Source organism: Macrotis lagotis, chromosome 3 (assembly GCF_037893015.1).
Source record: "Macrotis lagotis isolate mMagLag1 chromosome 3, bilby.v1.9.chrom.fasta, whole genome shotgun sequence".
NCBI lineage: Eukaryota > Metazoa > Chordata > Mammalia > Peramelemorphia > Peramelidae > Macrotis > Macrotis lagotis.
In genome coordinates this window covers 281236254-281259147 of record NC_133660.1, presented here as the reverse complement: position 1 = coordinate 281259147, position 22894 = coordinate 281236254, and the positions used below count along the sequence as shown (strand labels likewise).

The 22894-nt window shown below is 54.1% G+C and overlaps 1 protein-coding gene across 2 annotated transcripts; it reads left to right on the top strand.

The window, feature by feature from the left end:
* The first annotated feature begins 712 nt into the window (after positions 1-712).
* On the top strand, positions 713-22525 carry TCIRG1 (T cell immune regulator 1, ATPase H+ transporting V0 subunit a3). Of its 2 annotated transcripts, none has more exons than XM_074230908.1 (20): positions 713-818; positions 6604-6724; positions 7482-7560; positions 8275-8504; positions 8645-8730; positions 9238-9364; positions 10006-10088; positions 10207-10300; positions 10738-10950; positions 13917-14067; positions 17183-17322; positions 17523-17680; positions 17763-17853; positions 18585-18703; positions 18829-19042; positions 20770-20892; positions 20976-21092; positions 21483-21600; positions 22067-22244; positions 22334-22525. In XM_074230908.1, exons 2-20 carry the CDS (start codon positions 6608-6610, stop codon positions 22416-22418), a joined length of 2523 nt encoding a protein of 840 aa, XP_074087009.1. In that variant the 5' UTR covers positions 713-818; positions 6604-6607; the 3' UTR covers positions 22419-22525. The 2 variants fall into 2 exon arrangements, with proteins under 2 accessions (XP_074087009.1, XP_074087010.1); XM_074230909.1 differs by lacking the exon at positions 713-818 and adding an exon at positions 921-1350.
* Positions 22526-22894: the final 369 nt, after the last annotated feature.

Sequence of the window (22894 nt, the reverse complement as noted above, 5' to 3'; positions counted from 1 at the left end):
TCAAGCTCAGTGAGAGAGAGAAGCTGCTTGCTCAGGAGAGAGATGCCAGCTCCTCCTCCTGGGCTGCTCTGGGCTGCTCCGACCTGGCCTTCGCCCGTGGGACCGGGAGCTCACTACCTTTGCAGGCTCCTTCTATGGCCTGAGTGCGAACGTTTTATTCTACTAAAAAAGTCACAGGATCAAACCCACTTGGTGCTTCCCCCCACCCCCACCCCCAATTCCCAGGGCCTTAAGGCAGCAGCGCAGGGGCCACCAACCTCCCCCCCACCTTATTTCAGTGCTTTTCTTTGTATTCGTCCACTTCATTATTTAGGCTGCCCGTGGGGGGATATTCGGGGAGCCCGAATTTGGGGTTTTCTCGGCAGATACAGGCGTGGTTGACGGCTCATTTGACAGATGAGGAAACTGAGGCAGGCAGGGTGAGTGAGGTGACTTGCCCAAGCCACCCAGATGGATTTGAACCCGGGTCTTCCTGAGCCCAGGCTGGCCCCTCCAGCCCTGGGGGGAGGGGCTTGGCTCCTCCCTTGCGGGGAGAGAAGGGTTAAGGGGATGCGCTCCCAGGTCCCTCCCAGCTCTGGGTGTGTCCTCGGGGTGACTCCGCCTGACACTTGCCCCCGCCCGGCCCGGCCTCAGTTTCCAGGTCTGGGGTCCAGAAGTCGGTGCCCCCCCCCCCGGAGCCGGAGGAGGAGCCGGAGGAGGGGCCGGCCCCGCCCAGCCCCAAGTGGGGATCCCTCCCTCCCGCCGCCCCTGAGCCGATCGTCCGCGGGAGCGAGCAAGCGGGGAGCCGGGGCCGGAGCCGGAGCCGGAGCCGGGCCGGGGTGAGTGCGGCCGGGGCGGGGGGCCGGGGGCCGGGGCCACTTCCAGCTTCCACGCGTGTCCCCCCCCCTCCGGGAGCCTCAGTTTGTTCGTTCGAAAATGGGGCGAAGAGTCACAGGAGCTTCAGGGGCCCCGGAACCGGGGTTGGGGGACCCCGGGCCCTGTCGGGGGTGATAGAGCCCCCGATGGGACTCCCCCACTTAGGGCCTACAAGCCGGGCTCCCGGCTCCCAGGCGGTGCTCTCTCTGACCACTGCCCCACACCGCCCCCTCCCCACAAGTTCCGAGTTCTTCCTCGTCCCCAGCTCCTTTGGCGGCTTTCCAGGGGCACCCGCCCCCCAGGGCTGCCCACTGGAGTCACCGGCCCTGACAGCCCTTCTTGCCCAGCCTCCCGGCTGACCTGCTCCTGCTCCAGACTCTTTCCCAGGCCGGCCCCTCCCCGTTGGGCCAGAACAGAGACAGCTGGGGGGCCGGAGGCCTGGGTTCTTCCCCCTCCCCCCCTCGGAACTCGGGTCCCCTCCTGGGAGACATCTGGGTGAGTCCGGAACCCATTCTACCTGAGGACGCAGAGGGAGACGAGGGCAGAGCCAGGCTCCGACTTGGGGGGCGCTTCCCTCTGGAGAGAGGTGGGGGCGCAGGCAGCCCGGGGGGCGGGCGAATGGGGCAGAACTGACTTTTCCTCTCTTTTTGTTGTACCAATGGCTCTGGACAGGGCCGCCTCAAAGCAGAAAGTAGGCAGAAAAATATTGTTTAAATGATTGCAAGGTAGGATAGAGCAGCGGCCCTGGAGTCAGGAGCACCTGGGTTCAAATCCGGCCTCAGACACTTAATGACCCAGCTGTGTGGCCTTGGGCGAGCCACGCAACCCCTTTGCCTGAAATAAAGTTATTTTTAAATGACTGGAAGGCTTGCCCTCAGGGAGCTCACAGTCTGATGCTGAGATTGGCTGAGGACTACAGACCTGGCTCAAGTCAGCCGCAGAGAGCTGAGAATGAGACACCAATGAGGCGGGCAGGGGAGCCAGGCCGGCCAGAGCCTGGAGATGGGAAAGGGCCCTGGGGGATCCTGGGGGCAGGAAGAGCCAGTTTGGGAGTGGGAGTTGACCATGGTTGGGGGGAGGGAATAGAAAATCAGTGCTAAGGAGGCAGATCTGGGACCCTAGAACATAGAACCCACAATCTGGTCCGAGCCCCCTTCAGGACAGCCTGGGCTGTTTAGGCTTGAATCGTTCAGACCTAGAACCTTCTCTAGAAAGTCAGGCTTGGGGCATCTCTGGATCCCACGAGGCCTCTCGATGAACCGAAAGTGAAAGGGAAGACAAGGAGCCCCAGTGAAGGCTGCCAGAGACAGCCTGGGCCCCTAGCCCTGGATTATGGCTCCTCCCTCCCGGGAGTTTGGCCTTAACTCCCCCCGCCCCACCCCATCCTTCTACCCCCCCCTTTCCCTGGGGAGCCGCGGAGCTGGGCAGGAGTCCAATCAGAGTGATGCTTTGGAGAGACCAATGAACTTCTTTGTCCTCTGTGGCTTCCCCTTTCTCCGGCCCCGGAGGGCCTTGTTATTGGGACCTTGACTCATGTGCTGTTCCAGTTCTGGGGCGTTTCCACTCATACTCTTCTCTTGTGGCCAGGGTGATGCTGTTTCTCCATCTCCCTTTGGGTGACCATTCATTTCCCAGTCCCGAGATGGTGACCTCCCACCCACCCCTCCCCAGGGGAAGTGACTTGGCTCAAGGCAATGGAAAGCTCCTACCTCAAATTTCCCAATTTAGTGTCCCTTGAAAGAGCCAACTTCTGCCAGCAGCACCACGCTAAACTGGAAGCCCCTGAGGGTAGGATGTTGAATTTGTTCATCTTTGGTCTCATAATGGTTGTCCTTCCTTCTCGAAGAAGACCATGCCATGACAAGCCCGTGAATTGGATTGGAGTGAGGGGGAGCTGTGCTAAGTCACTGGCCTCAGTTTCTCCTCCAGAGCCATCTGGGTCCAGGGGCCAGATCGGAATCAGGACTGGAGATGGCTCTGGATGGGAGGCAATTGGGGGAAGTGACTTGCCCAAGGTCACACAGCTAGTAATGAGGCTGGATTCGAATGCCTGTCCTCCTGACTCCAAGTCATCGAGCTGCCTACCATGATACCCAGCACATAATGGGAGCCAGGGAATGTCTGTGAATGAATGAACAAGTCAGTCTTGACCCAGGGAGATCAATGGAACCTTTAGGGGACCCCCAGATGTCTCCACTCACCTCATGAGGCAGCCCTTCCCCTCTTTGAGAGTCATTCCTACAGGACAGACCCTGGTCTGTGTTGTTGGGCAGGGTTCCCGAGTCCACACAGGTCTGTCAGACCACGTCTCGGCTTCCCTGACCCATCCCTCACATCTAAGCACACGGGGAGTTCCTTCTGGAGACACTCCGCGTTGTCTGGGCAGGCGCTGGCACGGAGGGGAGTCTGGGAAACAAAACTCTCAAGTTCTCAAAGACAGGTGGGGTTGGTGGGGGAGGAAGAGGAGAAAGGGAATGGGGCTCCCCTCCTAGGCTATCCCTTCTCAATGACTCACCAGTGCCCACCCCAACCCTGGCTGCTCCCTCCAACTTTCAACCTCAGTCAAGATGGCGGGATCCCTTGGGACGCTCATGACTGGTGATGCGCAGAGCGGGATTGCCTGAGGAATCCTTCCCCGCTCCCAGGAACCGTCCGTTTGGGCCTATCATTGGCAGCCTTTAAGGAAAGACCTTGGTGGCAAAAAGCTCCTGGGTAATCTGGGAGACTTTTCAGTGAGCTTGGGGATGCTTTTCATCCCCATTAAATCTCCCCCCCAGGGAGAAGGAACGTTGACCGATTTCACCCATTGCCCCATTGCCCGAGCCCTCTTCCCTCACCCAGAGGTCCAAGGTCCATGGGTGGGAGAAGGGGCGTCAGGAGTTTCAGAACATAGAATGGAGGATGCCGGAGCCGGGGGAGGCCTTGGGACTCGGAATGGAGGATGCCGGAGCCGGGGGAGGCCTTGGGACATGGGAAGTGAGGCCAGGGAAGCAATGTCAGTCCTTAGAACATCCATTTTACCCCTACGAGGTGGCTCCCCCTCCTGGCAGAATCTGTTCTAGATGCTGGGATTACGGAGACAAGCCGCACAGAACTGACCTGCTTATTATGAGGAACAATGAATAGAGACAGGACAGAGCAGCTAGATGCCAAGTGGCGGGTGTGGGTGGGGGCACGGGGGCAGGGGCGTCTGAGCCGAGCCTGGGAGTGGATGGCGGGCAGGAGGCACAGCCCAGGCAAGGGCTTGGAGTCAGAGAAGAAACAAGAGCAGCCGCCGGTTTGTCTGTGACCCAGAGCGCTCGTGAAGGAAGACTAGGCAGGACGAGGGAGCTGGATGACCCTGGGCTGGAAGGGCCAGCTGAGAATTCTGTATCTTATCCTAGAGGCAATAGGGAGCCAGCGAAGATTTGGGGGAAGGGGAACCTCATCCGATCAGACGAGGCTGGAGAAGTCTGGGGCAGGGGAGTGGGAGGGGAGGCTGGGAGACCAGGGAGGAGACCTCTGGGCAGCGCAGTCCAGGAGGGCTGGGCTGAAGGCCTGTAGCCGAGCAGGATTCCTATGGGGGGAGAGGGAGAGATGAGAGATGTGTGGGAGATAGGAACAAGATTGGGCAAGTGAGTGACTCTGGGAGATGGGGGAGTGAGGGGGGGTTCTGAGGAGGTGAGGATGACCAGGAGGGTGGCTGCAGGGCAGGGACAAGTTCAGGGAGCTTCTAGTGACCCATCTGTCTGAGCCTGCTGGAGCCAAGGAAGGCTGAGGAATGTGGAGGCAGAGCCAGAGGGAGGCTGAGCTCATTGGTAGGAGTTGGTGTGAGGGAAAGGTTGGCTTTCCCCACTCCCCTGTCCTGCATTCAGCTTCTCCATCTTTTGATTTTTTTGCTTTTTTGCAAGGCAGTGGGGTTAAGTGGCTTGCCCAAGGTCACACAGCTAGGTCATTATTAAGTGTCCGAGATCACACTTGAACTCAGGTCACTGTGCCACCTAGCTGCCCCCAGCTTCTCCATCTTTAAAGAAGTTGTCTCCCCTCTAGCTGTGGTACCCTGGCTGGAGGCAGGAGATGAAGTTTCACTGGCCAGACCCAACTCTGGGCTGAGGGGCAGTGGGGAGCTTCGGAAGGTAGCAGAGGAATGATGGGGGGGTGCTCCCTCCTTACCCATCCCCCTCCTTCCTGATCCTGCTCTGTCCCCAGAGAACTCAGCATGATCGGACTGTGAGCACCATGGGCAGCCATGGGGGGAGTGTGGGCCTAGCCCGGCCCTCCCTGCATGGCCACGCCACTGAGCAGGCCCTCGGTGGGCCCGCCAGGAGGGCTCTTTGCCTCAGTTCCCCTTGGAGAGTTTCTCCCATCCAATTCTCTCTGCTTTTATACAGACTGGACCCCACTTCCTCCTCCCCTCTGGAACCCTCTGGAGCCTGATCCCACCTTCTCATTGGATATTTAGTGGACTTGAGGCCAGAGAGATGGCCCAACATCCACATCTAGGAAGTGGTGGTCTGAATTTGAACTCAGAGTCCATGATCCCCAAACCCACCCCACACTATCCCATGCTGCCTCTCTTAGAAGCTCCAGGTCCCCCTCCCCAAGGCCCTCCTGATCCGCTCCCCAGTTCCCAACAATCCTTTTTATACGCATTGCACACATCCTCTATAAGATTCCATGTAATAGATATGTGTCTATGCCCTATCAACACAGATCAGGGGCATGCATATATGTGCTAGCTACATAGCTACTTTCTTCTCCGTGGTCCCATTAGTTCCTATCCGTGAAGGGTCCTCACCTGCACAAACCTAGGGGCTTCCCAGAAGCTCATTGAGTTGTCTGCTGCTCCCTAGTCCCACCCCCCAGCTCTGATCTGGGCACAGCCCCACCACCCTCCCAAACCGTTTGGTGACCGCCACCTTGGACATGTCGTGTTTGGGAGAAGAGTCCAGCCAAAGGGGCAGTGACCAAGGGAAAGCTGGTTTCTGTTTCCAAATGTTGCCTCAGCCGGCAAAGAAGTAGAGGCCCCAGGCCCTTCCCGGGCTCCTCCTTCCCCTCTGGGTGTTTTGGATGAGGGCCCTGTCTTAGAGGCCAAGGTCACATCAGCTGCTGCATGGGTAGCAGCCACTTGGCTCCTGGCTGGGTCCATCTGGGGCTCCACACACTGGCCAGAGAAGCTGGGGAGGGTCCTGAGGAGGGGGCGGGACTGCAGTAACCAAGGCATAGAGAGGTGGCCCATGTGGCCAGTCTGGAAAATCCAGGCCTTGCGCAGAGCCACAGGCCACCTCCTCCAACTTCTCTATTTCTGGAGAAGAGTCTTCTGAGAAGACTCAAGAGCATGTAGGCTATCTGGGGTGAGCCCCAGAGGAGCTCCTCCCATGTGCGTTCCTGCTGAAACCCCAGCCCCTCGGGTCCTTCCCAACTCAAAGATTTTGAGATCATGAAGCTCTGGCTGTAATGTCTCTGGAACTGGAAGACCTGGGTTCAGCAACCTTTCTGACCTGTATGACCTTGGGCAGTCACTCTTCCTCCCTGGGACTCAGTTTCTTTTTCTGAAAAATGACAATCTTGGATTGGATGGCACTCTAGGGCTGAAATCCTCTGGGGTCCACGAGGGCCAAACACTCAGGGAGACTTGACTTGAGTCTGGTCTACAGACAGAATGTATAGAGAAGCGGCCTTCCTTCATTCTTCAGGCTGGGAAATAGTCAGCTCTGGGTGTTGTCTTGGCAAGGTCCCACTAACTCCCCGACTTTTCTGTGTCCACAGAACCATGGGTTCCATGTTCAGGAGTGAAGAGGTGGCCTTGGCCCAGCTTTTCTTGCCCACAGCTTCTGCCTACACCTGTGTGAGCGACCTAGGAGAGCGTGGCCTGGTGGAGTTCAGAGATGTGAGTGGGGCTGCAGAGAGGAGGTGCCCCCTGGGGAGGGCTGAGAGGCAGGAAGGGGCTGCTGCCAAGCTCTGGAGGGGCTCCCAGAACCCAGGAGGGAGAAGGCCTACAAAGTTACTAAGGTGTTGGAGAAATCGGGATGCTTGGCACCTCTGTCAAGATCTGAGGCCAAAGGTGCTCTATCTGGGTCATGAGAAAAGTGACTTCCCTAAGGTCTCATGGGGATCAGTGTGTAGAACGCAGGACTCAAACTCAGAAATCTCCATCATTCATCCACTGAGTGACCTTGGTCAAGTCCCTCCCCATCTCAAGCCTCAGTTTTCTCCTCAGAAAACCGCTGGGGCTGGATTCCTCTGGGTCCCCATCTTCTTGGGAGTCCCAGCCTTTATCCCTTCCCTGTGTTGAATATTGGTTGAGCTTTTTAGGGGGTGGGGTGAAGGGGAGACAGCGGTACCAGGACTAGTCAGCATCGCTGACCCCAAGCTTCAAGAGAGTCATCACAGGCTCTAGATTCAAATTGGGCCTCCGTTGCTCAGCCTGTGTGACCTTAAATTACATTCCCCTTTAAGGCTTAGTTTCCCCATTTGTAAAATGCTCCTTCCAGCTCCTAAGTCTGCGAAGGCCAGTAAACCCTTGATTAGCTCTGATCACAAGAAGGGCTTTGGGGCTGACAGGCAGTCACTGGGATGGAGGAAGGAGCAGGCTGGCAGGGGCCTCTCTTGCCCTTGGACCACTGACCCTGTCTTTCTGGCTATAGCTGAATGCCTCAGTGAGCACCTTTCAACGGCGCTATGTTGGGGAGGTGAGGCGCTGCGAGGACCTGGAGAAGACCTTCTGTAAGTTTGGGGCTGGGGCTGAGCTGGGTAGGACTAGAGATAAGGGGAGAAGAAAGGAGGAGGGCAGCACAGAATATTTGAGCTGAGGCTCAAACCAAAGGGGCCCCCCAGAGCCCTCCTGGTCCCTTGTGATGCCCTTGAGTCCCTGCTCCCTTTTGTCATTTTGTGATGGGGCAGTCAGGGCTGGGGGTGAGAGGAGATTGGAGAGAAGGCGGGTATTTGGGCCCTCTGGCCATGCTTTAGGGGAGGAATCCATTGGAGCTCCCAGGTCGGCTTCTCCCCAGCCTTTGGAACCACTCATTGGAGGTCTGATCTTGGGGTTGCATTGTTTCAGGATGTGAACATCCCTTCAAAGGGGCTTGTGCAGTGCTTTTGTGATTAACCAGCTGGCTAATGGGAGCAGGGGCTTGCTGTTGGGTGGGAAACGAGAGTATGGGCAGCTGGAGGGGAGGAGGAAGGGATGGAACGAAGGTTGTGCTAGGGGGTCCTGGGACGGAAATCACAGGCTCCTCTGTCCTGGAGAGTCAAACTTCCTTAAGGGTTTTACCAGCGTGTTTCTCCAGAGCCCGTTCTAGGACCTGGCCCAAGTGGGTGCTCGTTGGGTAGAACTGTTGGCCTCAGAGCGCCGAGGGGGTCTGGGGGAAGGGGACCCTAGGCCTGAGAGTGGTGAGGCTGAGGACTAGAATGAGCTGGCTGGAGCCCTCCCGTCCCCAGCCTTCCTGCAGGAGGAGGTGAGAAGAGCCGGCCTGACCCTCCCAGAGCCCCAGGGGAACCCAGAGGCTCCGCCACCCAAAGACCTGCTGCGCATCCAGGAGGAGACACAGCAGTTGGCCCAGGAGCTTCGAGAAGTTCGGGGTAACCACCAGGCCATGCGCACGAGGATGCACCTGCTCCAACAGCACATTGCCGTCCTGCGACAGGGACCCTATTCCAGCGGCCAGCATGTTAGCGCTTTCTGGTCTCCTAGGGCTCCAACGAGGGGTGGGGAGACAACGCATTGGAGTGGGGTTCCTAGGGCTGGATGGAAGAGGGACTCCCCATATTGGGGGGCAACTCTGAAGCTAGTGTCCTTGGGATCCCATAGCTTCCAGATGCACCACCCAACCAGCCATTGGAAGAGACTCCCTTACTCGACCCCCCAGCTGGACCACGAGCAGATCTCAGGATTAGGTATTTGAAGGGTGTGGACCTGAAGGGAACCTGGGATAAAGGAACTGGTAGGTCTTTAGAATCGGGGAATCTCAGAATTGGGAGGGATCTTAGAACAGGGGATGTCAGAGCTGAGAGAGATCCTAGAATGGGGATGGCCTTGGGGCAGGGAATGTCAGAGCTAGGAGGGGGTCTCTGAGATCACCTAGTCCGTCCCCCTCCACGGATAGCAGAGGAAACTGAAAAGCAGAGGCAGTGCCCACAGACCTGGTGTATCCGTGGCACAGTCAGAGGAAGATCTAGTTCCGGGTTTCTTGTTTCTTTTGACCCGCTGACCATCTCTGGAGTGCTCCATGCGACAGATAAATGCTCCTAGGGCTCTGGCAGTGTGGCAGGTTTCCAGGGAGGCAAGAGTGGGCACTGTGCCTCCACTTGGCCAGCTGTTCTCGTTGGTGAGCAGGGACACAGGAGGAGGCTGTCTTGCAGGGGACCCTGGGCCTCTCCCACTCTCATGGGGTCACCTGTTAGTTTTGTGGCAGGAGCCATCCATCCATGGCGTGCCGGTGCTCTCGAGCGTCTGTTGTGGCGGGCTTGCCGTGGCTACCTTATTGCCAGCTTCATGGACATGGAGGAGCCCCTTGAGGATCCCCTGACGGTAAGGAATTGCTCTCCTTTTTATGCTGCCCTGGTCCAAGAAGTCATAGACCTGGGGAGACTAAATCAGAATGACTCATCAGCCCTTTTTGGGATGCCCAGCTGGACCGGTCCTTCTTGTGTCCTCCAGTCAGGCACCTGAGGATTCAGCCCGTCTCCTTGGGGCATTCCCTGAGGCTGTGAGGTTCAGGGTTCACTGCATGACGCTAATGAGGCCAAGCTCAAGGATCCTTTGAGCCTTAGTGACCCCTGACCCTATTTACTAACCCCTGACCCCAGACTGAAGCTAACTCTGGTGTTAGGCTAACATGGTCACTGAGTGAGGCCTAGATGGACCATTTGATCCTGACAACTGGTTCACAAATTCCTGGATCTAAAAATCAATTGGTCTTGCTCCTTACCTTTGTAAGAGGCAACAATCCAGAAGTTGTCCTTGCCCTCAAGTGGCTTTGCTACTGTAGGAAAAGGTAGTTGGTCCAGGGCAAACTCAGCCTTCCTCCTGAGGCTGGGGCTGTCAACCTCCTCTTTGGGTCCTAAGGAAGGTGACTTAGGGACCCAGGGGTGGATAGAGGTAGGAAAGGGAGTAGGAGAGGAGAAGCAGTGGTGGGCTCAAGAGGTCACTCTCCAACGGTGACTCTGCAGGGAGAGAGCATGCCCTGGGTGATCTTCCTCATCTCTTACTGGGGAGAGCAGATTGGACAGAAAATCCACAAGATCACAGCCTGGTGAGTGACCTCCCCTCCTCCAACTCTTCTCTCCTCCTACTGCCCTTGCAGCCCACAGAGGGCCCTCCTGCCCTGGCCCTCTTCTTTCTCAACTGTCCCCAACCCACTGTCCCTTCAGTTTTCACTGCAACGTGTTCCCATATCCGGACCGTGAGGAGGAACGTCTGGCCAGCTTGCAGCACCTGCAACAGCAGAAGCAGGACCTGAATGTGGTGAGCATGGGGAAGGAGAGGCATCCTGGACCCTGAATGACCAGCCTCTGCCTTGAACCCACCAGGAATGGGACTGCTTGTTCCACTGGGAGACATTTTTAAGACATCTGCTTTGATATTATGTCACCTGCCCTCTCCCCTCCCACAATAGCTCCTAGTCCCACCCTTTGACCTAATCCCTCTTCTATAAATCCATGAACAATCATTAATTAGAGCCCTACTGTGTGCCAGACCCCGGGGATAAAGAGACAGAAATGAAACTGTTCCATTCTCCTGGGGAGGTTACTGGAATGGGATTTAGGACTGAAAGAAGGATCATGGAGAGCACCAGGTCCAACCTCATCATTGTAAAGACCAGGAAATGGAAGGCCAGAGAAAGGTTGGCAACTTTGGGCCAGACTTCCCGGTAACCAGCCCTTGGCTCTGCCCCTTCCCAGGTGCTCCAAGAGACTGAGCAGTTCCTAGGACAGGTGCTCCATCGGGTACAAGGCCTGCTCCCCCTATGGCAAGTTCAAATCCACAAGATGAAGGCCGTCTACCTAATGCTCAACCAGTGTAGCCTCAGTGTCACCGACAAGTGCCTCATTGCTGAGGTCTGGTGTCCTACACGTGACCTCTTTGCCTTGCAGCAGACCCTGAACGAGAGCTCGGTGAGTCCCTGGTTTCCCTAAGACCCCATCTTCTCACCAGCATTGACACATCATAAGGTCCCATGCCATTGCTGGCCTCAGTTTCCTCATCCTTCCAGGGGGTTCTGCCTATTGACATCCATGCTATGAAGATTAATGAAGGTGTCTGTACAGAGAGGCTTTGAAAAAAGAGAACAGCACCTCCCATTTCTTGTGCACGTAAAGCTGACAAAGGTTTTGTTTACACTCATCCAGGGTGGGTAGGAGTGCCAGGATGATCAGCCCATTTTACAGAGGAGGAAACTGAGGCTCAGCGAAGACAAAAGCAAGTTATCAGAGACCACAAAGACTTAAGGATCAAAGCCTCCCCTCCACCAAGATGCTTAGCCACTTTAACATTCTTCATATTCTACCTTCTATTTATGACACTCCCCTGCCCCGGAGTAGTCCTTGGCTCCTTATTGCCAATAGTAATAATACTGTTTAGTACTATAAATTATTGTTTATATTAGACACTTAATACTAATAATGAAAATTATATGGTGATTTAAGGTTTGAAAAGAACTTTACATCTCATGACAATCCTGTGAAGTAGGCCCTATGGGTGTTATTCCCTTTTCACAGATGAGAAAATTGAGGCAACACAACCTTTCCCTCACACCAGCTCCTACCAGTGAGCTCAGCCTCCTTTGACTCTAAGGAGTCATTGGTTCTGGGGTTCTGCAATACCTCTAGCTCCTTGTGGTTGTACTTTGGTAGTAAAAGCCAGCTGCCGCCCCCCCAAGAAAGAAGTCACTCTGGGGAAGTGGTATGTGGGAACTACCTAATAATATGCTAACCCCAAGCCTTTCCTATCACCTGCATATATGCTCACCCCCTCCATTCCTGCTTCTACTCTCCTCCCCTATGACTCTGCTTTTATCAGGACTCACCACAGTCTCCAGTGAAAATTGAGTGTGAGAGTGTTCTTTCTAGACTCGGTAGCCTCGTAGTCCCTATTTCTAGTCTCCTCTCCATCTGGATAATTAACACATCTGTTAAAAGCTGCTCTGCCTCCAGGACATGATTTTTAAAGATCAAAAGTTCCCTTTGGCCATAAATGGTTGAATGTTGTTCAGTCCTTTCTGGATCTTCTTTGGGGTTTTCTTGACAAAGAGTCAAGAGTGGTTTGCCATTTCCTCTTTACAGGAAGCAGAGGCAAAAAGGGTTAGTGACTTGCCCAGGGTCACACAGCTACTAAGTCTCTGAGGCTGGATTTGAACTCATGCAGATGAGTCTTCCTACCACTGGTACTCTAGCCACCATGGCTTCACCTAGCTGCTGGATTGTTTAATAAGCAAGGACTCTTCGTTCTCCATTGTCCTTGCTTGGGCCGCCCAGTTTTTCTAGTAGATGCCTTAGAATAGCCAGGGGATATTTTTCCTGTCCCTTCCTCAAACATGAGAGGACTGCTCCTTCAGGGCGAGCAGCATTTTCACCTTATCTCATGAAAAGGGCCCCTCACGTGTCTCAGATAACACTTACCCTACATCTGGCCATTCCATCACGCAAAGCTCCTTTTCTAACACAATATTCTTCCATCGCCCATAAAAATGAATGTAAATAAGAGGCCGTTCCATTGAAAGGAAGGAAGGAAGACATTTCTTGTGACTTATTGCCAAACAAACGTTCTAGACTAGCCAGGCCCAAGTTAGGACAGTCCGGTGATTCAGCTTGAAGGTTAAAATCTAGGGAGGCACCTGTGGCCCATAAAACACAATTTAGATCATGTGACTAATTCAGATATTAGAATCAACATCAAAAGGGTAGTTCTGAAGTGATTCAAAACACTAGTCTTCGCCAGCCGTAGTCATAACCTCAGCAGGGTAAGGTCTTGTACTTCCCATGCCTCCTGGGAGGCAGGGAAAGGGGGGATGTTTGGGTGAGGATGAAAAAGGAAGGAATTAGAGGAGGAGGCTTTTGGCATCAGTATGCTTGGACCCAACCAATAGCCCCATCATCCCACTTGCTCATTGTTCTCTTACTACACCAGTGATGAACCCCTAGCTCTGAAATTCACTTTTTCTACCTCCTTGAATAAGTAATAGCTGTAGTAATAGTAATAGTAGCCGTGGTAGCAGCAGTAGTAGTAGTAGCAGCAGCAGCAGTAGTAGTAGTAGTAGTAGCAGCAGTAGTAGTAGTAGCAGCAGTAGCAACAGTAGTAGTAGTAGTAGTACTAGCAGTAGCAGCAGGAGTGGTAGTCCTAATAGTAGCAGTAGCAGCAATAGTAGGTGATCGTGGCAGTAGTAGTAAAAGTAGCAGCAGCAGCAGTAGGAGTAATAGGAATAACAGCCAGCATTTATTCAGCGCATTAAAATTTTCTTTTTTTAAAAGATTTTATTTATTTTGAGTTTTGCAATTTTCCCCCTAATCTTACTTCCCGCCCCCTACAGAAGACAGTTTGCCAGTCTTTACATTTTCCCATGTTGTACATTGATCTAATCCTTAAGGAAGAAACATAAAGTATAAGAGAGAGAAAAATTACATAATAAGATATCAGGTTTTTTCCTAAATTAAAGGTAACAGTCCTTGGTCTTTGTTCCAACTCCACAATTCTTTCTTTGGATACAGATGGCACTCTCCATTGCAGACAGCCCCAAATTGTCCCTGGTTGTTGCACTGCAGGGATGAGCAAATCCATCAAGGTTGAATATCACCCCCATGTTAGCACATTAAAATTTTCAAAGCCCTTTATAAATAATACTTCATTAGATTCTCACAACAACCCTAGGAGGTAGGTGCTATTATGATGCCCATTTGATAGATGAGGAAACTGAGGCAGACAGATTAAGTGACTTGCTATAACCCCAACAGAATGTAAGATGCTTAAGGGCAGGGTCATTTTTATCTTCAACTCTATGGTCCCTAACAGCTTGCCCATCAACACTTAAGCTTTGTCATCTCTCATCAAATTCTATGGTGCACTGTTCTCTCTCCTCTCCTGCCAGCTCCGAAGTGGGGCAGGTGTGGGAACCGTCGTACATCGAATTCCCTCCAAAGACTCGCCCCCAACCCTCGTCCGTACCAACCGCTTTACCGCCAGCTTCCAAGGCATTGTGGATGCCTATGGTGTGGGGCGCTACCAGGAGGTGAACCCAGGTGAGCTCTCAAGGGTCAGAAATTGACTAAAGGGGACATTGGGACAATTTTGGGGAGACCAGACTCTCCTTCCAATCCTGGATGGTGATATACCAAGAGCCCAGCTAGCCCATGAGGCAAGATTGCATGGTCATGGTCCCAGCTCAACGTTTATTATCTGTGTGACCCAGGGCAGGCAATTCTTTTCATCTCTCTCAGCCTCAGTCTTCTTATCTGCAATATGAGGGGGTTGGTCTCCATGCCTCTGGATCCGTGATCTGTGATCCTCTCTCACTGGTTTGCTCTCATTGGGTTTGGATTTTGGTTTGCCAAGGAAGGACCTGATAGAATTCTAGGACTTTAGATCTGGAAAGGATCCAGTTCCCCCATTGAGTAATCTCCTTTCTAGTGACAGGTGGTCCTCTAGCTATGGATGGGGATGCCTCCCTGGGACAAAGTGGCCCGGCCCAGCCCACCCTGCCCTGAGCTGCCAGTCCCGCTTCCCTGGGCCATGCCATCAGACATAGCTCCATTTCTTCCTTGAGTAATGCCCCTCCCTCACTTAAAAAATGAATGGGTACAGGAGGCCATGCCCCCAAACAAGCCAAAACAGGAAGCCCATGTGCAGCCCAGCTCCGGCCAGGCTGCACAGATGGAGCAAGGCTAAGCCTGCCTCCCATAGCCCAGCCCTCCAGACAGCCATAAGCCTCCAAGCTCAGCCACCCAGGGCCTGCTTTTCTCCAATCAAACATTCCTGGCTCCTATAAACAGTTCTCATGATGTCAGCTCCTTCCTCATCCAGACTGTCCTCTTTGGGTTCTTCCTGTAGCTGCAAAGTTCCCTTCCTCCTCAGTAGTGCCCAGGATGGACCACCATCCTCTAGGTCTAATTGGCTTGTATGACTGCCATGTCGCCCTGGCCACTTACATTGAGCTTACCACCCACCACTCCCAGATGATTTTTGCACAAACAGCTGTTCAACCAGGGCTCCCGAACCTGTGTGGATTGGGTTTTTAGACCAGAATACCCCTCTGTCTCTTTCTCTCCCCACCCCAACCCCCATTCCAATCTCTCTGTCTCAACTCTATTTCTCTCCTCTCTGTCTCTGTATCTCTCTCTCTGACTCTTCCTTCTCTCTTTTTCTGTCTTTCTCTCATCTCTATTTCCATCTCTCCATCACTCTTTTGCTCTCCCTTTCTCTCTCTCTCTCTCTCTCTCTCTCTCTCTCTCTCTCTCTCTCTCTCTCTCTCTCTCTCAACAATGTGGAGCTTCCTTGAAATGTTCAAAGTTTGAATGGCCCAGATTAGTGGGGTTCCCATTCATTCCCCAGATTTACAGGTAAGGGACACCCTTTGGAGCTAAAGTCAGGACAAGTTAAAAAGAACGTGCCCAGGGCGGCTAGGTGGCGTAGTGGATAAAGCACTGGCCCTGGAGTCAGGAGTACCTGGGTTCAAATTCAGTCTCAGACACATAATAATTACTCAGCTATGTGGCCTTGGGCAAGCCACTTAACCCCGTTTGCCTTGCAAAAAAAAAAAACCTAAAAAGAAAAAAAGAACACCCCCTGGCATGTTGTTTGCCATAATGGGTAACAAGTTTTGGGGGCTCAGTCCTCATCCGGTGATCACAACCTAAGGAGTTGTGAATACCAGAAGCAAGGCCGGGGGCAGAACAGTGTAGTCCCCAGGGGGGTCATTGCTGGAGCCAGAACCTCAGCCCAGGTTTGGGTCAGGAGAGGAGCCCAGGGCCTGTCAATGGGGGGTCAGCCAGGACTTATCTCAGTCCCCTGAACCCTTCTCGGGTCTCCAGCCTCAATTCCCCCCAGAGTGGTCATAGCTGGGTGCCAAGATCACCCTTTTCTCTGTCCTAACCAGCTTCACTAGTTATGTGACTGTAAGGAAGTAATTTGCTTCCCCTGGACATCAGAGATGTAGACTCACTGATCTCCAAGGTCCTTTCTAGCTTCTGAACACCCTTTTTATTCTTTTTTCTTTTTTTTGGTTTTTGTAAAACAATGGGGTTAAATGACTTGCTCAAGGTCACACATAGTAAGTATCATGTGTCTGATTTGAACTCAGGTCCTCCTGACCCCAGGGCCAATGCTCTTTCACTGCACCATCTGGCTGCCCTAAAGTTATGAGTCTTGAATTCCTTGCTGAATAAGGGAGAGAATACCTTTGGGGGCGGGGTTGAGAAGGAGAAGCTATTAAAATTAAGTGACTTGCCCAAGATCACAGCCAGCAAGTACCTAAGGGCAGATTTGAACTCAGCTCCTGTCTCCAGGACCAGTGCTCTATCCACTGCACCACCCAGTTGCCCCAATTTTACAGCACTTTTCCTTTTTTTTTTTTTGACAAGGAAAGAGGGTTAAGTGATTTGCCCAAGGTCACACAACTAATAAATACCAAGTGTCTGAGGCCGAATTTGACCCCAGGTCTTCCTGACTTCAGGGCTGGTGCTCTATCCACCACGCACCTGCTGCCCTTTTCCTTTGGTTTCCTTTCTTTCTTTGTCTTTCTTTCTTGCTTTCTTCTCTCTCTCTCTCTCTCTCTCTCTCTCTCTCTCTCTCTCTCTCTCCCTCTCTCTTTCTTTCTGGTTTTTGTGGGGCATTAGTGTTAAGTGACTTGGCCAAAGTCACCCAGCTAGTAAATATCAAGTGTTGCCAATCATATTTGAACTCAGGTCCTCCTGACTCCAGGTCAGTGCTGCTTTAATCTCAAAGTTTTAATTCTGAGGGTCTCTGGGGACAGGATCCAGGGTCCACCATTCTGGCACAGCCCAATGAGTATTTCCATTCAGCCCCCAATGGGACCTGTTGTATCCTGAGTTAGAGCAGAGATGTATGCTGAGAAATGTGAGGGTGCCCTAGGAGTATGCTGGGGGCTGGTCTCTCCACACAGCAAAACATTAGAGGGGAAAAGCTTTAGATTAGGGGTTGGGATCTTAGCTACCTGACTCTGCTACTGCTTCATTACATCCTAGCCTCAGTTTCCCCATCTGTCAAATACTGGATTTGAGCTAGACGGTCACCTTCCATTCTGTGGATTTGTGAAGGTGGATGGTGAAGCAGGTAGGGAGGGGCAGCAGCCTGGTCCTGATGTGTCTCTCAATCCTCCTTCTCCTCCTCCCTCCACAGCACCCTACACCATCATCACATTCCCCTTCCTCTTTGCCGTCATGTTTGGGGATGTGGGGCACGGGCTGCTCATGTTCCTCTTTGCCTTGGCCATGGTGCTTGGAGAGAATCGCCCCAGCATGAAGGCCTCGCAGAATGAGGTGAGAGCTCAGCGTGGGGGGAGGCTCCAGGGCTGGCCCACATGGCCTCTGAGATCCCTCCCCAGGCCAGATCTGTAATGCTGTGGTCAAGGCCCTTCTAGCTCTGAGTCCTGGAGGCTGGGGAGGATCGGGGGAGCTGGGGAGGGGGCTCCGGGCTGTGGACTGTTCTCCCTGGACACCAGTCCCCACCCCCTCCCCAGATCTGGAGAACTTTTTTTGGAGGCCGCTACCTGCTTCTGCTCATGGGGGCCTTTTCCATCTACACCGGTTTCATCTACAATGAGTGCTTCAGTCGAGCCACCACCATCTTCCCCTCAGGATGGAGTGTCAGAGCCATGGCGAGCCAGTCCAACTGGAGGTGAAGCTCTCCCCTAGCCCCATCCCATGCCCACCCTCCCTACCTGCCTCCTCAGGCTCCCCAACAAGCCTGTATCTTACAGCTCTGAGTTTCTGGCCAACCATCCCATCCTCAGCTTGGATCCCAATGTCACTGATGTCTTCCTGGGACCCTACCCTTTTGGCATCGACCCGGTGAGTCCCAGACTCTGGAGCTGGAAGGGAAGGGTCTTTAGAAGGTAGACTGCAGCAGCTAGGTGGCACAGTGCCTAGAGCACCCGCCCCGGAGTCAAACCTGAGTTCAAATCTAACCTTAGACACTTCATAATTACCTAGCTGTGTGACCTTGGCAAGTCACTTAACCCATTCTTTAAATAAAAATAAAATAAAAACAAAAACGTAGACTGGCAGAGGCTGGAGAAGCCGCAGAACCGAGGACCACGGAGCGGGGAGGGACACGAGTGACTAGAATGTCACTGAAGGGCTACGGAGGAGCTCGAATGTGGCATAGGTCACAGGATAGGAGGGGAAGCACGTGAATCAAAACCCTGGAAGAGTTGAGGGACCCCCCCCCCCAGCTAGGATGATCAGGGTGGGCTTCATGGTTGCTATAGCAGTTAAGCTGCTTGTGCTTTAAAGGACAAGGCTAGGATGTTCTTAGGTGGCCATAGTTTGGGGAGCACTGTGTGGGAGCAAGGCTGGGCCAGGTGTCTCCGGTGCTGAAGTCCCATGGACAGAAGGGGCTTGAGGGGTTCTAGACTAGCCTGGGTCTGCTCCAGCTGGACCTTGATAATGTCCCTGATGAAGGCAAAGCCCCTCACCCTTGCCAAAATTGAATAGAAGGGAGATGAGGGAAGAAGAGGCTGGCTGCCCCTCCCCAGCACCCCATCCCCTCCTTCAGACCTGTCCCTTCCCCTCCTGATTAGATCTGGAGTCTGGCCATCAACCACCTGAGCTTTCTCAACTCTTTCAAGATGAAGATGTCGGTGATCCTGGGCATCCTGCACATGACCTTTGGGGTCGTCCTGGGTGTCTTCAATCACCTGTGAGGGCTGCAGTGGGGGCAGCCTGGGGATTGGAGGGAAAGCGGGAAGAGCCTGGGGGGGCAGGTGGAGGGCAGCTTGGGGGCTGGTCCCTAGAGCATCCTCTTGCCCCTCCTCCACCCCACAGACACTTCCGGCAACACCACCGGCTCCTGCTGGAGTTCCTACCAGAGATGCTCTTCCTCCTGGGCCTCTTTGGCTACCTGGTGTTCATGATCATCTACAAGTGGCTGTGCTTCTCGGCCGCCAACTCGTCCGGGGCCCCCAGCATCCTCATTCACTTTATCAACATGTTCCTCTTCGCCCAGAGTTCTACCAACAAGCAACTCTACTCTCACCAGGTGAGTTTGGAAGGAGTCTCCACCTGGCTGCTGGGAGGGCCTGCCTGCAGGGAGCTTCCACTCTATGGGCAGAAGGCAGTGGGGGGTGTCAGAATCGGATTCAAGTTTTCTCTCCTGCCACAAGTCACTGGGTTCCCTCCATTTCTGATTCCTGATTCTTATTTTAATACCCACTTATTTATTAGGACAAGAATCACAGATTCTTTTTTTTAATTGAAATTTTCTTTTATTTTCCCAATTACATGCAATGGTTGTTTTATAACATTCATCCTATTGTAAATTTATGAGTTGCACATTTTTCTACCACCCTCCTCCCTTCCCTCCCCATGACAACATGAACAATTGGGTTTAACATTTCCATATTCATCACGCTGTGAGAGGAATTAGAACCAAGAGGAAAGGAAGGGCAGACTATAAAAGTTTTTGAAAAATGAAAACTGTGTTTTGCTCTGCATTAAGAATCCGTAGTTTGGGGGCAGCTAGTTGGCACAGTGGGTAGAGCACCGGCCCTGCAGTCAGGAGGACCCGAGTTCAAATATGACCTCAGACACATAATGATTACTTTGCTGTGTGACCTTGGGCACACTTAACCCCATTGCCTTGCAAACAACCAAAACAGGCTCCGTTTTTCCTCTGGAGGCGTTGTCCACAGTGGGTCCTCCAGGGCTGTCCTAGCGATCTAGCCTGCTGAGGCGCTGTGTCCATCTGTGGTCATCTCACAGGGTTGCAGTTGCTGTATACAGTGTTCTCCTGGTTCTGCTCCCTTCCCCTAGCATCAGTTCACACGAGTCTTTCCAGGCTTTTCTAGTCTGACCACTCATGAGAAAAAGCAGAGATTCTTGAGAGTTGTTGACAGGGTCAGAGGAATTCCTCCCCAACATCCCCAACAAGGGGACTCGCCGAGGCAGGACAGCTCCTTCACTTGACCTCAGCTTCGAGGGACCTCTGCCCTCTCCCCGCTTTGTTCCCAGGCTAATGCTTCCTCCCCAATCCTTTCAAGGGTTTATAGCAGTTCTCAGGTTTCTGACGTCTTCCCTCCTCTAGGCTAAACGTGGTGCCCCCTCCCGTGTTCTCCCCCTTACCCATCCCCCACCATTCATGCTTTCTATCTTACATTGCCTTCATTTCCAAACCTCTTCCTTCCCTCCCCTCCCCAGTGACAAGAAAAAGTCAGCCCATGATGGGCCACTGTGTCCATGTAGACATCGCCAGGTGTGCACACCTGGGGTATTCTATACTAGAGATGCCAATCAGAATTGGTCTCTGAAAAAAGTGCCTCATAATTAGGAGCAATGGCCAACCTTGGGGGAGAGTGGGGCCCCTCTGCCAGGCTGGTGGGCTACTTGGGCACCCTTCCCTGGGCCTCTGGGTCAAGGTCAGAGAAGAGAGGCTGCTCCCTGTGGGGGTGTCAGTCAGGTGGGTGAGAGGCCAAGTACGGTGCCCCGCCCCCCAGCAGATCCCTTGAGAATTGAGAAACTACTTCTTCCTCAAAGAGATATGGGATGGCCCAAGGAGGCCTGCTTTGCCATCCTCTGGGCCAGGTTCGAGACCAGCCAGCTTGCTCCAGGCTGGCAGACAGATGCCAGGGGTCCAGCAGGGTGGTTGGGTGTTATCCTTCTGCTCAGGGAAGTAAGCCGGGGCTTACTCTGGGAACTTGGGAAGGGTGTTAGTATGGCTGGGACCCTGACTCTGGTCTCCGGGTGGAACTCCTCGCTCTCCTTCCGCAGGAACCTGTGCAGATGTTTCTGGTGATCCTGGCTCTGGCTTCTGTGCCCGTCCTTCTCCTGGGAAGCCCCCTCTACCTGTGCTCCCAGCACCGTCGGAGGAGACGGCCTGGCCACCGGCCGCGGGTAGGGAGCTGGGAGTGGGTAGCTGGGGAGGGGGTGGTCGATGGACCGTCCACCTGACAGCCAAACCCACCTCCCTGAGACAGGACTCCTCGGAGAAGACCCACCTCTTGGGGGCGATGGAAGATGAACCTTCACCCAATGGCTCCAGAGTTGAGGAAGATGAGGAGAAAGCGAGGCACGCAGAGGAGGAAGAGTCCAAAGTGAGTCGCGCTCCCCACCCTCAGGATCCCAAGGTGAACCCCACCCTGAACCTCCTTTGTAAAATGGGGATGAGAATATCCACTTCGCAGGGTTGTGTTGCCCCACACCATGGGCATGCTGCCCATCCCCCCATCACTCCAGCCAGCTTCTGATTTCTGGGGCTCACAGAGAACCCTGGGGTCTGACCCCCAGCTCGGGCATATCAGAGTCCTGGAGGCTTGGCAAGTCATTTCATTTCTGAGCCTGAGTTTTCCCTTCTGTAAAACGGGGTGGTCATAGCCCTCACCTTCCAGATGTGTGAGGATCAGGAGAGCCTCACATGGGAGCACCTGGAACTTGCCCTCTTCCGCTTGGCTCCTTGAGCCTCAAACCATGCCCTCCCCTTGTAGTTGGAGTTCTCGGATGTCTTCATGCACCAGGCCATCCACACCATCGAGTATTGTCTGGGCTGCATCTCCAACACCGCCTCCTACCTGCGTCTCTGGGCCCTGAGCCTGGCCCATGCCCGTGAGTGCCACCACCCCAGGGGCTGGGGGGCCGGGCCTAAGGGAGGGGTTCCAGGAGCGTAAGGCAGCTCCCCTCCTTCCATGCCTGGGGATCCAGGAGTCCTGGGTGCTCTGCCACTCCCAGGCCCTAGGACAAGGCCATTGGTGGGCGGGTGCAGGCCCAAGGAGACAAGCCCTATGCCAGTCAGAGGCCCAGAGGTGAGGCGGGTGTCCTAGCAAGACTCCAAGTCCTGGGTCGGGCCAGTCCGGTCAGAAGAGGTTTTGTGAGGCCCTTGGAGACATCCTCCCTCGTTTAGTATGTGGAAAACTGAAGTCCAGGGGACAAAAGGCTTGAGTAGAGCCTCGAGGAACGAGTTAGAAACAGGGATGGACGGACAGACACCAAGGAGGCTGGAGGATAAATGGTGTGCCGTCCAGCCCTCAGCTTACTCATCTGCGGGGCTGAGCCATGCCCGTGTCTCCCACAGAGCTCTCGGAGGTCTTATGGGCCATGGTGATGCGCATCGGCCTGGGCTTGGGCCGGGAGATGGGTGCGACCAGCTTGGTGCTGGTGCCCGTCTTTGCCGCCTTTGCCGTGCTCACGGTGGCCATCCTGCTGGTGATGGAGGGACTGTCTGCCTTCCTGCATGCCCTGCGTCTACACTGGTGAGGGGGGGGACAGGGGGCTGTTGATGGCGGGCTGGGGTGGCAGGAGGGGGTGGACGGACCCTCTGACTTGTGGGCTTGGCCCACAGGGTGGAGTTCCAGAACAAGTTTTACGCTGGCACCGGCTACAAGCTGAACCCGTTTACCTTCGAGGTGGAAGAAAGTACCCTATAGACCTGTGCCTGATGCCCACACCATGCCTACCTTGTCCCTACCACCCACCCTCGGGTGTTACTAAGGAATAAAAGAATCAAAAGAGAAGCAGCCTGCCTTGTTCTGCTCAGTTGGTTGGGGGGTGGGCCTGGAGGGGGCCCAGGCTGTCCAAGAGCACTGACCCTTCCCAGCTTCCTTGTGACCTTGGCACCAAGGCCTGGGGTTGTCATAAATGTGGATCGGGTATGACCACAGGCCAAATGCTAGGGACAGAGTCCATTGGCAGGCTCTGCTTGCAAGGAACTCCCCCCACCAGGAAACGAGGACCTCCCTTCCCAACCTTGCCAGGCCAGTGTGCACCCACTCTTCTCAGCCTCTGGCTAGCAGTCACGACAGTCCCCCTGACCCTCCTCAGCCCTCTGTGATGCACCTCTGGTCAGTGGGTCGCTATCAGTGGAGCTTGTCTTCATCGCCCCCCTCATGCCCAGACCCCTAGA

Coding starts and splice junctions, on each gene's coding strand:
- TCIRG1 (XM_074230908.1), top strand. CDS start 6,608: ATGGGTTCCATGTTCAGGAGTGAAGAGGTGGCCTTGGCCCAGCTTTTC. Junction 8,505..8,644: donor CCTATTCCAGCGGCCAGCAT/GTTAGCGCTTTC, acceptor GGGATCCCATAG/CTTCCAGATGCACCACCCAA. Junction 17,854..18,584: donor ACCCTTTTGGCATCGACCCG/GTGAGTCCCAGA, acceptor CCTCCTGATTAG/ATCTGGAGTCTGGCCATCAA.